The following is a 16,888-nucleotide window of genomic DNA, read 5'->3' on the forward strand; positions in this document are numbered from 1 at the left end:
TCCTGCAGTCCCCGGTCTGAGGAAGCTGAAGGCCACCCTGTCCTTCATCCTCTGGGGGAAAATCTCTCTCTTCTCCCTCTTCTCATGCCATTTTTTCACTTTTCTCTGTTCATTGTCAGAAAATACATTAATTCCTCTCCCCGCCTGCTGTTAAAATGCAAAGGGTGTGTAATGGGAGCCCAATGCAACTTTATTTTTTTCAAATGTAAAGAATTTCGATTTGAAGAATGAAAATGAAAAAAATAAATGGGGGCAGAGGGGATAGGAAAGCCTGCCTGCAAGCTGCACGCAGCAAGCCTGAGTGTGCCACGCAGCAAGGGGAATTTGAAAATGCATAACTGGGTTATTAGCTCCATTAAAAACTTCTACCAAATTTGTTATCAAAGATATCTGACGAAGATGTTACTCAGAGCTCATGCATCAGAAGAAGGAGCTTTAATGATTTTCAGTTATTCTGTATCAATATTTATATGGCTGCAGCTTTGGGAATCTTTTCTATAAGATCTCAGATGGTTTTGGGAGCTGCTGGGTGCCTCCCGTGGGTGCCAGCATCCCCTCACCCAGGCACAGCTCAGAGCAGAAAATGGGCTTTTGAGCTGAAGTCGGGGGGGTGTGGGCTGTCGGCGGGTCCCCCCTGAATTTCAGCCAGCGGGGTGGCTGTGCCGGGTGCGGATGCTCCGGCTGCCAGTGCCAGGCTGCTCCTGGCGAGGGCAGGAGGATGAGGTCGGGCACAGCTGCTCCGGGCAGCGCTGGCAGGGACACATCGTGGTCCATGGGCCAGCTGGGGGATGCTGCTGGGGGTCAGTTGTCCCTGGGACTGGTTTACACGTCGGCTGTGGGGAGAAGTGGTGGGCGAGGTCTGGTTTTAGAGCAGGCTGTGATTGAGATTAGAATTGAGCTTCCATGGAACGTCAGGTCTCCTGCCCGGCACTGTCTGCGTGTACAGGCTAAAAGTGCTGAAAATTGTAGCTGATGGGATTTGCTCCAAATCCTCTCGCAAAAGGGACAGGAAATGCTGCAGAGTGAGGTGGATTGTAACGTTTTAATTTATTGATGCTAATACAAAAACTTAGAGATGCACTTTGTCCTGCTGAAAAGTTCATGTTCTCCATAGCACTTTGCATACCATGAATATTGCATTTCCAAAAGGCCAGCTTAAGAATATAAACAAAATTGCATGGAGGCAGCTGTAGCTTTTTAGTTGCTGTCTCCCCACGCTCCTTAGGAGCTGGTAGATTAAATTGTTCTCCATTCATTAGCAGTAAACACTTGGTGGCCATCATACCTGCTCATCACCAGGCTGCTTGTAAATTCTCTATTAAGCATGTGTGAACCAGCTTATAAATTCATAGAATCCTAGAGTGGTTTGGGCTGGAAGGGATCTTAAACCCCATCCAGTCCCACCCCCTTGCCCTGGGCAGGGCCACCTTCCACTAGCCCAGGTTGCCCAAAGCCCCGTCCAACCTGGCCTTGAACCCTTCCAGGGAGGGGGCAGCCACAGCTTCTCTGGGCAACCTGTGCCAGGGCCTCACCACCCTCACAGGGGAGAATTTCTTCCTTAGATCTCATCTAAATCTGCCCTTTTTCAGTTTAAAACTGAAAAAAGTTTTTATTCTAAAAATGTATCAGTTGGTACCCCCATGCTTCAGGAGGGGTTTGTAAAGCTGCTGCTTGTAAAGGACTCCAGAAACCTCCGTGGAAGTAAGAGGGGCATGGAAGAGGGAAGGGCACTGTTTGGATTCTTAAACCGTCAGAGGTTTATCCCCTCATAGAGAAGAGTAACACATCCAAAATGATAGAAAACGCCTCAGCATCAACTTCCTTAAATAAAAAAGTGATAATCTAAAGCATTATATATGAATGTAATCCAAACAAATACTCCCCTTTCCAAGCAGATGTCTAGTATTAACTGATTAAAAAATAATTTTTTTTTTCTTGCTAGATTTAAACCCTGGAAAAGCTTTAGCTTGGCTTAGAGAGGAGCTAAATCCATCACTCCCAGTAAATCGTTGGCAAATAAAGTTGAAATCCCATGATGCCATATATAATTCCTGGTTCTATGCAAGCTTGCTGGCCTTAGGCTCGGGGTCAGCAGGAGCATCCCGGAGAGGCCGGTGAGGCTCGCTCGGGGCGGACTCCCTGCCTCTCCCTCTCCTAGTGATGCAGTGTTCTACTCCTCCCTCATTTTTACCTGCTACATCATCCAGCTACGTATTTATTTTGAGATCTGAAGAAAAAGCCTATGAAATTAGACCAGCTTTTTGTGTCAACCAAATGGGTTGGCCAATATCCGCCTGAAAAATAAACTTCCCAGCACTCGACCTGATAAGGCCCCTTGAGAAATGACTGTGGGCAGGGAAACGTTCCTGGTGTTTTCATCAGAGATAAGGAAACCCATCGCTAGCCTGCCTTGTTGAGCGAACACTGCTCCTACCCTTTGCTTTCCCCTTGCATCGCTTTTGGGCTGAAGGGCTCCGTAAGTCCTTGCTCCTGGTGGGGTTCAGGCACACAGCGCGGGACACGTGTGTGTAAAAATAAATGTGTGGGACAGTGAGAAATGACAAACACGTAAGGAAAAGGGCTGTCTGTGGCTTTCATGTGAGTAATACGTCCGGCCTCCTTCCCTTCCCTCCCACAGCGGCAAGAACGTGCCCTGCTCAGCTGCCCTCTGCTCCCAGGCAGCATGAACGGGAGGGTTTGCCTTGACTGCACAGCTTTATTTTTTTTAAGGAGTGTTTTCCCTCAGTAGGAATGATGATGGGAGACTTGATAACCTCCGTGTAGTACCCCCTCTCCCCTGTTAATGATTTCCTTGGTCCTGGGGCCGAGGCACAACAGCCAGGGAAAGCCCAAGGCTTCCATGGGGGCAGGCAGGGCCAGCCTGCCTGGAGGAACTGCGCTGCCTGCATTTCCCAACTCAGGGCTTGGGATGTGCTGTGGAACCTGGCCAGGGGCTGTAAGTTTAAAACAGAAAAAAAAATAATAATGTGCACAGAATCAGAAATTATATATTTTCCCCCAGAACTGGGGATACCAGGTGTTTTCTCCTTCTGTAGATGGATAATTAATGAAATCCTGTTGTTTCAGACACGAATTTGAGTGTGGCTGGAAAAACTGCATCTTTCTCTGCAGGGCAGCTGTCCTGGTGGTGTGTCTGTGGGGAGTAAGCAGAGGAATGCTGCTGCCTGTGCCATGGGCTTGAATTTCTCATGTCCTCACCCCTGTAGCCCTGCAAGCACCCAGGGTGTCAGGACTGGGCTGCTCCTGGTGACCCACCTTAACAGCAGCGCAGGTCTGGGGTGGGGGGCTGCTCAGCCAAAACTGAGCCTGCCCCTGAGCAGCATCTTCCCAGACCCTTAGAGGAGATGTGGAGTGGGGGTTTTGAAGGGAAGAGTTTCATGCTAGTGGTCCCCATCTTGGTGTCAGACCCCCTGGAGATGTTCTCCAGAGCTTTCTGAACCACACGTTTCTAGTTCAGAGCTGGTTTTGGGGAAGGCTTCAGGAAAACTTGTCTAGGGCGTCTCGTAAGTGGTATAAGACACCCTAAATTAGAGGGTGCCTCAATTAGAAAGGCAAAAGGAGGCTGTGCAGGTACCCCCCAGGTTTCTCTTCCCAGCTGAGAGGGACGTTTGGGGGTCCCGGGAGGGTTTTCCCTCCTCAGAGAGCAGCAGCACTTGTTCGCTGCCTCCATCCAGGAGCATCAGTTCCCATTGACCTACCTGGATGCCTGCCAGAAGCCTTTCACTCGATTTAATCACTCATTGCTTTAATTATTACCTGCCTGCCCGCCTCATTTCTGAACGGGTAATCGCAAATGGATACAGAACAGGAGCAAATCCAGAGGTTGAGGACGATGCCTGGCCCTTTCCGCCGGCATCGCAGGCTCGTCCGGGGCTCCCTACCCTGGAGGGAAGAACCTTGCTGCAATCAGGTGGCTTTTCTGCAGCAGGTGATATGCTAAGCCGAACTCTCGGGTCATTTTGCAAAAGGAATAAGGTGTGAAATAGGTTGGGGGAGGGGTTTCCCCGTCCCACACCAGACCTGGGTGCAGGGAGGTTGGTGCAGTCCCCACCGGGGATCTGCTGCGCACGGAGCGGCTCTGAGTCACCGCCGTTATAGATAGACCTGCAAGTGGGAAGTGGGGCGGGGTAATTTCAGGAGTTTTCCTTGTGATGCACATAATAAATGGCATTAGAGATTATGTAATTCGTGGAGCTGCTTTTAGCTTGTCACAGATAACTTTTCCAAAGCAACCTCAAGGTTTATGCAGTATATTGAAAAGTGGGGATTATTTATTTTGATGTTTGGAAATAGCTGCCTAGTTGAATGGGATTCTTTGTAGAGCCAGTAAAAAACAGGCATGACTGCAGAATTTTTTTTTTTTCTTTTTAAACAAATGCTCTATTTTTTTTAAAGCTCTACTGCTGTAGGGGAGAGGGCATGGGGGAGGAGGGTTGGAGCTGAGGCGGGGTGGGGGGGTTCTCTCCATCCGTGCTGCCCAGCTGCACAGGGACTCGAGGGACTCTCCATCCGCCCACAGCTGCTCCGGCCTGTTTGTGCCGGCGAGAAGCTGGGAAAGCTGGGGCAGAGCGATGATCCCACAAAGGCCTTTTTTTCTAGAGGCACATCTGGTGCGGGGAATCAAATCACCCTGTGAGCAAGTGGGCTTCAGAGTCATGTGCATTTCTGAACTTAGCCACAGCTGGCTGCGACTAGAATCACAGAATAGAATCCTAGAATGGTTTGGGCTGGAAGGGACCTTAAAGCCCATCCAGTCCCACCCCCCTGCCATGGGCACGGACACCTTCCACTAGCCCAGGTTGCCCAAAGCCCCATCCAACCTGGCCTTGAACCCTTCCAGGGAGGGGGCAGCCACAGCTTCTCTGGGCAACCTGTGCCAGGGCCTCACCACCCTCTCAGGGAAGAATTTCTTCCTTAGATCTCATCTAAATCTCCCCTCTGTCAGTTCCCCCTCGTCCTATTCCCACACCCCCTGATCAAGAGTCTCTCCCCCCTTTCCTGTAGCCCCTTTCAGTCCTGGGAGGCTGCTCTAAGGTCTCCCCGGAGCCTTCTCTTCTCCAGCTGAACCCCCCCAACTCTCTCAGCCTGTCCTCACAGGGGAGGTGCTCCAGCCCACCCCCCCGAGCATCTTCGTGGCCTCCTCTGGCCCCACTCGAGCAGGTCCGTGTCCTTCTGCTGTTGGTGCCCCCAGAGCTGGACCCAGCACTGCAGGGGGGTCTCCTGAGAGTGGAGCAGAGGGGGAGAATCTCCTCCCTCGACCTGCTGCCCACACTGCTCTGGGTGCAGCCCAGCACAGGTTGGCTAGGAGCAGAATAAAGCCCTGTTTGCCTAATGAAGGAAGGTGAGGCATGGAGTTTCTGTTAGCTGCAAGCAAAGAGCTACCGCCTGCCCGGGTAAGAGTGCCCAGTGCATGGTGTGAGCCCAGCCCATGGCACCGCCGTCGCTCTCTGGGCATTTTGATGCCCCTCAGACAGGCCATGTCCAGCCAAAAATAGGGCTTGAACGTGAGACTTGCTGTGCCCTCGCTCCCAGCTGTGGCCAGGGCCAGTGTAGCCCCAAACTCTTGCAAATGAGGCTATCAGGGTATATGTTACCCCCTGGAAAATGAGTGGTGAAGTCAAACAGAGCTAACCTGAGCTGAGAACCCAGCTCTGAGCAGGTCAGAAATGCAGAGAATTAGAAACTATCCGCTTGTCCCACCATTCTTTCCAGTCTCTTCTATTAAGGACTTTTAAATTAGAAAGCAAAATTAGGGTTCGGTTCCCTCCATGTGTCCGGCCTCCAGCCTGAGCTTGCGAATGGGGAAGAAAGTTTGATAATCTCACAGTGCTGTTTTGGGGTCGCAGTGGAGTGTTCTGCAAAGGGCAGCAAATTCCTGGGGGGGTGTGTAATGACGGGGAGGGGGGGATGCTGCAGAGCGGCTTCCCAGCCCTGGGACAGGGGGGCTTCATTGTCCCTAGGCTGTGTGTGCCAGCTCAGCCGTCATCCTCCAAGAAAGCGGGTATTTGATTGAGCTTCACAGGCCTTTTCTTTGGGGAAATTTCTTTAGAGAAGGGGCTGTTGTGGTGGGAGAAGGGTGCTGGGGCAAGCGCCGTTGTTGCCTCCATCCCTGGGCCCAAAACCAGGTCGCATCTGGGGTCGGAGCCCAGCCCAGGTGGGTGCTGTGGCTTTGGGATCCACCTTCACCCTCGCTGCAGGATATAATTAGCTGGAAATGTAGGGCAGAGCCTTTTTCCAGAAGAGATTGTGCTACATTTCTGCGGCAGGGGGTAAAAGAACATTATCTGTTAGCTCTTACTCAACGGCTTGGTGTCTCGTAGTGTTTTGAGGAGCCGCGATCCATCACCCCACCGGAGCCGGGGGTGGGGCCGGTTACCAGCTGTAGTTTGGAGGGTGTGTGTAGGGGTGTGTGTGTGTGTGTATTTTGGTTTTTCTCCCCATTCCCCGCGGAGGAGCCAGTCCTGGGGGAGCCCCCCCGCTCTTTGTGCCGGCGGGGGCGGGACCGGCTCCCCCCCCCTCCCCGTCTGTGCTCCGCCGCGCAGGCGGAGCAGCGCTGCAGCATCCATCTTACCGGCGGGCGGCTGGCCCGGGCTCCCATCCTCCTCCTCCTCCTCCTCCTCCTCTTCCTCCTCCTCCTCCTCCTTCTTCCCATCCTCCTCCTCATCCCTCCCCCCCACCCCCGCGTCGGGGCCGGAGACCCCGCGGGGCAGCGGCGGATGATGCACGGAGATGGTACACCAGGAAAACTGCTCCTACCAGGTAAGGGGGCGACCTCGGCCTGGCCCCCTCACATCCGAACCGTCCCCCCCGCCCTGCCACCGCTCCCCGCTCCGAGTCGCCCCCCTCCCACCAATCCCCGAGGTGGGGGGGGGCGGGTAGCCCGGCTCCTCCCGTTCGCGTTAAAACCGTGGGCTCCTGCCCCCGGGGCATCCCGGGGGTGACCACGGCAGCCGTGGGGGGGGGACGGGAACGGGGACGGGGGGGAGAGGCGTTTGCCCGCGGGGCTTTTGTGCTCGCCATGTGATGCTCGCAGGCGCGGCCGGCGCCGGGGCTGCGCTCGCCCGGAGGAGCGGCGGGGGGCGGGTTTGTCGGGCAGCTGCCTGCGCCCCCGCTGCCTGCGCCCCCGCTGCCTGCGCCCCGCTCGCTGCCCGCCCGCCTGGATGAAACTGCTCCGTGTAAGTGAGCGAGGGGCGGTTTTTGCACCTTCCGGAGGTGCCAGTTTTAGACTAGAATAAATGGCCTGTTTCTCTCCGCTTTCCCAGATTTAGCGAAGCGTGAGAGCTGGCCCGCAGCGTCATTATTTTCAGATGCGGTCTCATCGTGGTCCGTGTTGTTCTGCTAAATAATCCGCGCAAGACCCGGTGGTGGGTTGGGGAGGCAGCGTTTACCCCTCGGAGCATCCCTGGGGGGGCCCTGGGGCCTGGCAGCACTGACAACCCTGTTTGCTGAGCATCATCAGGCTTCTTTCAGTGGGGCGAAGGAGAGTGTAGGGAGGGCTGTTATTGGGGCTTTATTTCCCTCTAAAGAGAGGGTGGGTGCCACTGGATGCACCTGCACGGGAAATGGCGTGTTTGGGGGCTCGATGGTGGGGGCGGATTGTTAAATGCACAAACGTTTGTCCATCCTCTACGGTGGTGCTGAGAAATGCGTCTGCGTACGTGTGGTGGACAGTGAAATCCCAGTAAAATAGTAAAATACCCAACAGGCGTTCGCAGTGGCCGAGCTGGACCCTCAGGAGATGGGGCTTTGCCCAGGACAGCAACTCATCCTCGTTTTCCCCCACCATTGCGTTTAATTCAAACTTCAATCTGTGTTTTAAGACAAAATATCTCATACTGCGAAATATATCGTGAAGGGAAAAGATACCAAAGTATGTACAGAGAGGGAGAAGAGTTGGAAAGATTTTTTGCTGAATGTTTTCAGTCTAGCCAATGCTTCTGGAAATGAATTTCCATCTTGCAAAAAAAAAAAAAAATCCTGGGATTTTTTTTTTTTTTCCCAGCCTCCGTTTTAGGGGATCTGATTTTTCTGCAGCTCTGAGCCTGTTGCTCTCTATCGCCTTAATAAATGGTGCCATTGTTTCTGCGCGGCGGATGTTTTCCCAGCGTACTCGTAGGAACGCAAGGGTTAAAGGTTGCGCATTGTTTCCCGGGTGGAAGCTGGTCCGTGGCGGTGGGCGAGCGATGGCGAGCGATGGATGCCGAGCTGCGGCTGCGACGCAGGCCTGGCCAGCAGCCCTGCATGTTAATGCGCCGGCCTTGCTGCGACGGCAGCGCCTTTTATCTGCTTTAATCTACTTGCTTGTTTATGAATTGGTTCCTCTCCTCCGAACCCATAAATATTAGAGTCAAAACAGCCAGAAAGCCTGCAAATAGTAGGAAAAAAAAACTCCAGAGAAATGGGTTTTCAAATGAAATCCGTTTCAAAACCTTCCTGTGATGCTGCAGAGATTAGGAGCAACCCCAGCCCCCTCCCAAACCCATTAACCTAAAGGCCAAGTTTTAATCCTTTTGTGGCCAGCAATCCCGGGTTTTGGATCAGACTGGAGGCCAGCAATGATAGGATTTTGGTGGCTGCCCTGAGCGCCCTGGGGGCAGGAGGGTGACAGCCTAACTCTGCCCTTCTCCCTCCTCACACCCCTTTTTTTGAAGCCGCTAAATAAACTAAAAATAAACCAAATAGAGGGACAAGCCAAGGCATGGGGAAAACTTGAAAGCATGTTTGTTTTGGAGAAATTCAGCAGAAAAACTCTGTCATGACCACGTCATGGCTGGGACATAAGCTCTGCAGCAGGGAGGGTGCTGGGGACAGGGCGCAATGCAGGCGGGTGCCGAGGAAGAGGAGGGTATTTCTGTTGTACGCCGTGGTTTGCCTCGAAAGTCTGGTTTCGTACCATAAATGAGCTGTCACTGCTGCTCGCTGAAGTGCAGGTGGCTCTCAGGCCTCCTGGGGTTTTGGATGTGGCTAAGTCAGGTTCATTGCTTTGAATTTAGGCCAAGTCCTCCATGGTCAGGAGGGCCAAGTCCTCCATGGTCAGGAGGTCCCAGCATCTGACACCGTTCCCGTGGCCGCGTCCTGGAGTCATGTAGGCGGCTGCCGCTCTTCGTGCTGTGTATTTTTCTCCTCGTTATTTCTATTTTCCTATTTTTTACTGACTTATTTTCCTATGCCAAACACTTTGTGTAGGGCTCCATATTTCTCCTACAGTTTGACAAGAAAAATGTCAGCTCGTGCACATTGGGTAACGTTTTGTGAGGTCCTGAGCTTGCACAGAATAGAAGGCCAGTGTGCAAATCCAGGCCTTAACGCAGAAATAAAGGTTTTATTCTAATGTGTGTATTAGCAGTGCTTTACTGGCCTGCAGCCTTAGCCAGTGTTTGAATTTGCTTTGTAAATGCATATTTTCAGCGTTGCCCGACAGGTCCACCTTAGCATGGAGCAGAACAGGACTCTTCAGGCTGTTGCCAGCTTCACTGGTGTTTCTTTGCCACCCCTATATGAGTGGGTAACATGTCTAGATCTACATCGTCTCTTTGGGCTGATTTTTAATGCGCCTTTAAAAGTGAAGAACCCCCCGCCCCCACCGTGCCCCTGCCTAAGGCGGGAGCCTCCAAACAGGCAGTTGCCCATGGGAACTGGGTTTGGCTCCGTGCGCTGGCATCAGTCACGGTCTGAGCTATCTGCTGGCGGGAGGGTCGCTCTGGAGATGTTACCAGGCTTTACACATGCAAAGAAAAATAAAAAGAAAAAAATCTGATGTGAAAAATGAGATTTTACTTCGAAATAATTTCTTAGGCGGGTCAGGGTTTTCTTTATGATTTTGTAGGCTTTCATGGCATGTTGAAATACCAGACTGTCATCATCTTTTTCATTAAAGTGAATACAAATTCTCATGGCAGAATATAACCCCAAGAGACGGGCCTTGGAGAAACCCTTAAATGCCACAAAACCCACCATGGAGCTCTGGCAGAGTTGGAGAGCTGCTGGCCTGGCCTCTCAACAGTGGCTGCCGCGCTGGAGGGATGCCACGTCATGGTACAGCGGAGGAACCTCTGTTCGTGTGGCCCAGAGCACTGACCCTGCATCCCAAACCATTTAGGATGAAATAAAACAAAGCCTGTGTTATAGAGAGCTGAGGCTGAAGGCCTTCTTGTTTAGACAGGGATAAAAAAAAAAAAGCTCTGTGAAGTAGGTGGAAAGCATTTGGTGTGCTGAAGCTCAGGGAAGCATCCTCAGAAGGAGGGCATGGTCCATCTCATAGCCTAAATTTGCAGAGATTTCTTGTAAGGGCCTTGTACTGGCTGCTCTGCGCTGGAAGGGTGCTGTGCTCTGAAGGGACTCTTCAGAACAGATTTATTCCGACCTTTACAATAAAATAAATGTTTTGTGAAATAGTTCTGGCAACCTGAGATCACCTGGATACCCTGGTCTGAGCTCCCTGTGGCCACAAACACCGGTTTGGCAGGGAAGCTGCTTGGGGTGCTTTCGTTGAACTTCACTGGGAATTTTGGGGTTTTATCTACTAACTCTGTAACTGGCGATGTGTGGGAGCCCCACAGAAAGCAGGGTGGTGTTTTCCTCGCCCAATGGAGTATGCCCCTATAGCGTTGAGGGGATTTCCATTGACTCAAGCAAGCGTTATGTGTGCACAGTAGAGTTAAATTTAGCTGCTTGCTTGTCCATAAGCAATCGGTGTGTGTTTAAAGCACATAAAACTTGATGTGTCCTATTTCTCTGCCTTGCTTAAGGACGACTTAAGGGCCATCCCCAGCCCGTGTGCTCCCCGTGGCGCTGGGCCTGTGGCCATGTGCTCCTGCCATAGGGCCACCCCAGCTGACCTGCTCCAGATACACCCGTTCTGAGCCCTATTTTCATGTATAAAAAGAAAAGCAGGCTGAGGTGGCCGTGGCTACCTCTCCCCGGTGCCAGCGTTGCCGTGGGCTGCTGGAGGAGCCGCGGTGGCTGTAGCCATGGAGGCCAGTTTCCTTCTGACATGTGAGGAGTCCTTGGCTAGCAATGCCAACATGGAGCATACCCAACAGCATAACCCCCACCATTGCTTTTTTGTTTGTATGTTTAAACCCTCTATGTACAATAAATGGTGCATGTGCGTGTTTGAAGCAGAGGCCGGTTGCCAGAGGGACAGTTGTGGGTGTTTGTCGGGCAGTCCGGTGCTGCCCATCTGCCTGTGGTGGCCTTTTGCATCAGGTGAGGAAGGGGCTGAACACCAAAGGGTTTGGTCCCTGCACTGAGACAACCACAACATTCATTTGTCTCGTGGTTTTGATATTCAGAGTTTAAATGGGCCTTTTCTCTGTAGTGGGGAGATGCGCCTGCCAGGAGTGCAGGGCTGGGTCTAGTCCTGGCCACCAAATTTGCCTCCAGCAATGGTTAGAGGGGTGCAGAGGCTCCCAGCTGTGCCTCTTCTGTTTTTCTCCTGTTGCCTTGAAGTGGGGTTTTCACTGGAGACTGAGACCAGCTCCGGGGAGGCCAGTCTGGAGCATCCTGGCTCAGAGGGCAGGGCAGAGGTGAGCTGGCCTGAAAGCTGGGATGGGGGATAAAACATTTTTTATAAAATGTGGTGAAAAGTGCTAAATATATTTCCAGTAAGCTGTGTTGCTTCCTACCCTTAGGGGTGACTTTGATGTCAGTTTGCAGAGGGGTGGCTTGCACATAGCCAGCATCCCTCACACAACATCCCCCCCTCCACGAGTTGGGTACCATGGGCACAGCAGGACTGGGCTGGGGCTCCCTGTCTCAGCCGGGGAGGAGGTTGGGGTCATCCCCCTCCGGTGGGCAAGGGCAGGGTGATGCAAGGATTTGTCCCAAACTGGGAGAGAAGCACGTGGCAAATTGCAGGCTCAGCCCTCAGCCCAGTCTGGCCACCACATCCTTCCTCTCGGGCTATGGGATTATATTTTGTTTCAGATTGAATTGTGTCAGGATCCATCCCCAGGGCTGGGAGAGGAAGTTAATTTAGCGACAGCAGGAAAGGACACAATGAGTCAGCAGTGGAGGGGAACTAAAGATAATGAAGTATCCAGAGAACAACTTTGTTTCATTTGGGAATTACAGTTACAAAGTGTCCTGGGACAAGAATGGAATTAAACAATCCTGTTTATTATTCCTGTTTTTTCCTGAAACTTCAGAGTAGAGTAATGCCGTGATGCATAATTTGTATGTTGTTAGAGCTGGTAATCGAGCTAGAATATGCATTTTGGGTGAAATGATGTCAACATGACTTGGATACATCATTTAAACATGTAAACTTTGTAGGGCTATTAAAATTATTCATCTAGCATGCAGCCTAATTGTGTCGCGCCAGAAATCTGTTGCTGGTGTGCCCCGTTTTGAGGATCACTAAGAAACTGTGGCATAAATTCCATCTTTTTAAGGATTCTGTATAGCAATGCCTGCCTCGAGTGTGCCATCTCTGCCCACCTGCAACGGTGTGATGCTGATGGGATCTCGGCAAGGACTGAGCAGGATTTGTGCGGGGTTGGGGGGCAGCAGCTGCGTTGTGAAGCCTGGATCTGCGGGCAGGACTGCTGGAGCTGTAAGCAGTGAAGGTTTGGGGGCTACAGAGCCCCCCTGGGAGCCAGGGCCTGGGTGCTCAACCACCCCGAGCAGGGACCAGGCGGTGTGCGGGTCCCTGGGCCCTGTGAGCCCACGGGACGGATGGCAGGTTAAGGCTGGATGCCTTTTAGAGCTCTGTTGGTTAATTCCTAGAAACTTTTTTTTTTTCCACCTGAAAAAGCTGGTTTAGCCAAGAAATAGCTCCCTGGGGTCCTTCCTGGTGTTTTTTTGTGTAAAGAGTGAAAACAAGACTTCATTTTGTGGTTGACATTGCCCATCCCATGCGAGGGCTGAGGACCACTCTGGCTCTACCTGGGTTCACTGCCCCGGCCGTGGGCAGCTTCTCCGACCGCTGGGATTTCATTAGGATAACTTCCACGGTGAAAACCCCGGGAGAAAGCCCCTTCCTCCTGCCGTGACTACGCTGCCTGGCTTGGATTTTGACATCAGACACCGGGTTTTTTCCTGCCCTTGTGTAGCCAGCGAGGGCTCGGGGCTATTTTTATCCGGCGCTGGCAGTGGCTGGAGGAGGACGCGGCTTCCCTGGCCCGCACAGCCCTCGCCTCCCTCTCATCAGCTGGCCGAGGCTCCGGCGCTGCCGTTGACTTTATTAGGGAAAAGCAAGGTGCTCCGGAGCGGCCGGGAGGCGAGAGGGGCCGGGAAGCATCCCAGTCGTGGGACGGAGGGCTGTCACAGGTCTTGGCTCCGGGGGCGAGCGCTTGATCCCATGGTGCTGATTGAAGAGCGGAGGAAGGACTGAGATGCCCCGGCGGGAGCGTTTCACCGGCCACGTGAGGACCCGGGAGCGAAGGAGATGAGTCGGGAGGGTGATGGCATGGGTGACGTCATCAGGAAAGCAGCCGCGCCGGCCGGGGAGGGGAGTTATAAAAAGGTAAGGGACAAAAAGGAGCCTTTGTGTGCCAACAATTACTCTCTTGGCAGGAGGGGCACCCGCCAAAACGCTGCCCAACACCCTCCCAGGGTGCTGGGTTTCGGGTTGCGGAGCAGGGAAGTGCTCAGCGGTGTTTAACGTGCCAGCGCAGGGCAGCAAACCTTCCTCCCCCTGTGTTTCCATATCACTTTATGATAAAGAAAATGTAAAGAGATGTTTCCAAATGCGTTCCCGTACCTCGAGACCCCTGGGTTTTAAGGCAATTTGCCATGTGGCTTGAGATTCGCAAGTTTGACTTGGTTTTGTGTTTACTAGCAAATCCCCTGTGAACAAAAAGGAGATAAAAACAAATGTTCTGCGGTTACAATTTCTGTTTGTAAATCCAAGAATAGCCCTTGTGCTTCACAGAGATAAAATGAGGTGCTGTCTGTGGGTCTGGAACTTTAAATATAGTAATTGTCCATAGCTGGTAATGACAGACCCTGGCAAAAATAGCCTGGGTGGCCTGGCCTTGTCCCCGCGCTCCCGGCCGGGGCCAGGCCTGGGCTGTGCACCCTGGTTGGTGCCGGTGGATGACCCTGGCACCCCTTATTCTGTAATTGACTGGGTAATTAGACTTTTCCCTCTCCAAACAAGCAGCGCTTTAGCAAAGCACGCCCGGTATTTGGTCGGGGTTTGGTACCAATGGGGCAACTGCAGAAATGCTGTCACCGGTTGTTATTAGGAGCTGGCTGCTCTACCCAAGGTGGGGGGTCTTGGAGCACGACGAAGAGCCTGGCAAAGCACTGCTACACCTCAACACCAAAGAAATCTTCCACATGCAATTTTACATGCTGTTTCAGGTGATGTCTGTGATGAGTAAAGGCTGCTAGTACCCAGGTGCCTGCATGCTAAATGGTATGGAGTGTATGAAAAGAGCAGTCCAGCTACTGCGTCTTCAATGACATAAATAACACAGTATGGACTTTGCTCAGTTTCCCAGAAAACTGCAGAAATCTCGTGCCCACTGCTGTGGGCATCCGCTCTCCATCCCGCATCGGGTCAGTCAGGGATAGCCCCTGACATCAGCACTACCTCCGTGTGCCCCCAGGGATGGGGTCATACGGGCAGAAGGCATATATTGGATAAATTCAGGCTCTCAACCAAAAATGTGGGGTTTTTTGGGGATGGACTGGGTGCTGGCACGTGTTGGAGGCAGGTGGTGAAGAGCACAAATGATTGTGTGTAATCTGCAAATGCCAGAGAGGGGATTGCAGTAGATTTATAAACAGCAATAATTACAGCAGGCGATGGGGCTGGGAGTCCATGCTGAGTCCATGGTGGGGAAAGGCTGAACCTCTCCTGGCAATTTGCCTTTACTGGAAGGGTTGTGTAAAGTGTTGTACATGCAGGCAGTCACGGCCATAATCTGACATTGTGTTTTTATTCATGTGCTTAAACAAAGGTAGCTACTGACCTTTCGAATCGGAAGGTCAATGGTAAGAAGGAAAACATCCGCCCAAAACTGTTTTGCCTTAAAAATAAAAAGCAGCCTTCTGTTTAAAATAATTGTCTGAACCAGAAGTCAGCTCCACGCCAGACCCCTCTTTCAGAAATACAGTCAGTTTTTGATTCAGTGTCAAAATACACATTTAAATAACATGGGGTTATGTTTTTCTTGCTCTAGTAACTTTGCATTTTGTGTATTTTTTATGTACCAAGTAAGTATATTTGATAGTCAAAAAATCACTTGCAGTTTTCCTTCTCAATTTATAGTTTTCGATGCCCAAGTCGGGATGTACACTGCGGCTGTTGGGTAATTTATCTAAAGCCTAAAGTCCAGTTCCCTTAGGTATATTCTATTTCTTAGTAACTGTTCCCTATTTTATAATAACAAATAGGACTCCTGGTTTCTTTATGGTCATTAGCCTGTGTCTGGTTTATAAAATGGGATCTTCTGAGCTCAGTGCTGGGAGCAGTGTTATTAGTATCCTCAGTAATGACCTGCTGGAGAAAACAAATTGCACATTGATTAAACGTACAGATGTCAAAGTGGGAGCAGTTGTGTCTCAGTGGGAAATGGAGAAAAATTTTTTTAAAAAGATCTGGAGAGACAGCCCCATCTGAAAGGGGTAAATATGTGAAAGCGTGTCTGTATTTATGTGTATTTTAATGCAAAGAAGAGTAGTTTTCAGCACACACAGAGTAGGTGCTGCTGGGGGAGGGAGCGGTCCCAGCTGGCGTGGAGGCTGGGATGTGCTGTCCCAGCTGGGCAGGAGGAGGTGGAGATGTGCTTTGAGCTCCTGATTTCTGTTGGAACACAAGGAGAATCAGAAGGAGATGGGAAGATGTGGGAGAGTATCATCTGAGTCGGAAAAACGGGGAGGCTGAGTATCCGTGACTTCATGAAATATTGATGTGCTGAGGGATGCAGCTGGCACAGGGGAGACACCCACATGCGTCATGAGATGGGCAGCACGAGGAACCAGCACGGGCAACCCTCTCTCTGCTTTCAGTCCACTAAAAAAATATTTCTCACTCATTTTTACTTAGTTTTTTTCACTGTGCTCCCTTCACCGACAGGGCTGGCTATTTCTTCTTCTAAGATTGAGGCATCAATTATTGAAACCTGAAAAAAAAAAAAGGAGAAAAACATCGCTGGGCAGTCTGGGTAGAACTTTGGAAACTGGGAGCTGAACCCAAAAACTCGATACTGCTTGATGCCATGGGGGTTATTTTTAATATTTGAAATACTTAAAATAAAAGGAGTTGGGTTACAAATGAAATATGTATTTTGGTAAGGGATTAACAACATAATGGGCAGTGTGATAATGTAATGTATGTAGTCAGCACTGGAGTTGGAATTAAAGTATTAGCTATTTTACGTTAATAATTTGCATTTTGTTGTATCTTACTTCCTTGTATCAAAAGAGGTGCTTTATTTTTACTTAGGTGAAATATGGGAAGCACAGTTATATTAATTAACACCATGAAAGCAGCCTGTGCTTGCCTGCTATGTTTTCTTTTGTTATGTATTCTTGATTGGGTATTATGTGTTATTTTAAAACGAAATGTTTGAGGGCTTCAAAATGTTCCTTCTATCAATAACTTGCCGCCTTGTATGAATTTGTTGTCAGCGTTGGCACATAATCCATTAGTGACAGACACGGGGATAGTACGGGCACTAATTTTGAATCTAGATCTGTGATTTTCATTTATTGCACATTGATTACACAGTGATCTCCATAATCATTAATTTCAAATCACTTTGTAGTTTTCTCTTACTCAAAAAAATATATATATATAAAAATACGTTTTTAAAACTGGATCATTTGATGGCAATGGTTAAAAATAAATCTAAGCATGTTGGCAGAAGAAGGATTGTGTGGTTTTGGAGGCTGCTTAGGGAAGTGCAAGATG

The 16,888-nt window shown here is 50.8% G+C and overlaps 1 protein-coding gene across 5 annotated transcripts in view; it reads left to right on the forward strand.

Moving 5' to 3' along the window:
* Positions 1-16,888, forward strand: part of SCHIP1 (schwannomin interacting protein 1) — a 40,096-nt gene that overhangs the window by 14,867 nt on the left and 8,341 nt on the right. The window contains exon 1 of one of the 5 annotated variants that reach the window (XM_074878426.1): positions 6,613-6,780. The exons of 1 other annotated variant lie outside the window; for it this stretch is intronic. In XM_074878426.1, coding sequence (XP_074734527.1) covers positions 6,751-6,780 — 30 coding nt within the window. In that variant the 5' untranslated portion in view covers positions 6,613-6,750. Of the gene's footprint in view, positions 1-6,612; positions 6,781-7,036; positions 7,197-13,179; positions 13,490-16,888 lie in introns of those variants that run through there. 3 more of the 5 variants (XM_074878427.1, XM_074878428.1, XM_074878425.1) reach the window with 3 other exon arrangements.

This window comes from Strix uralensis, chromosome 9 (assembly GCF_047716275.1).
Source record: "Strix uralensis isolate ZFMK-TIS-50842 chromosome 9, bStrUra1, whole genome shotgun sequence".
NCBI classification, from domain to species: Eukaryota; Metazoa; Chordata; class Aves; order Strigiformes; family Strigidae; genus Strix; species Strix uralensis.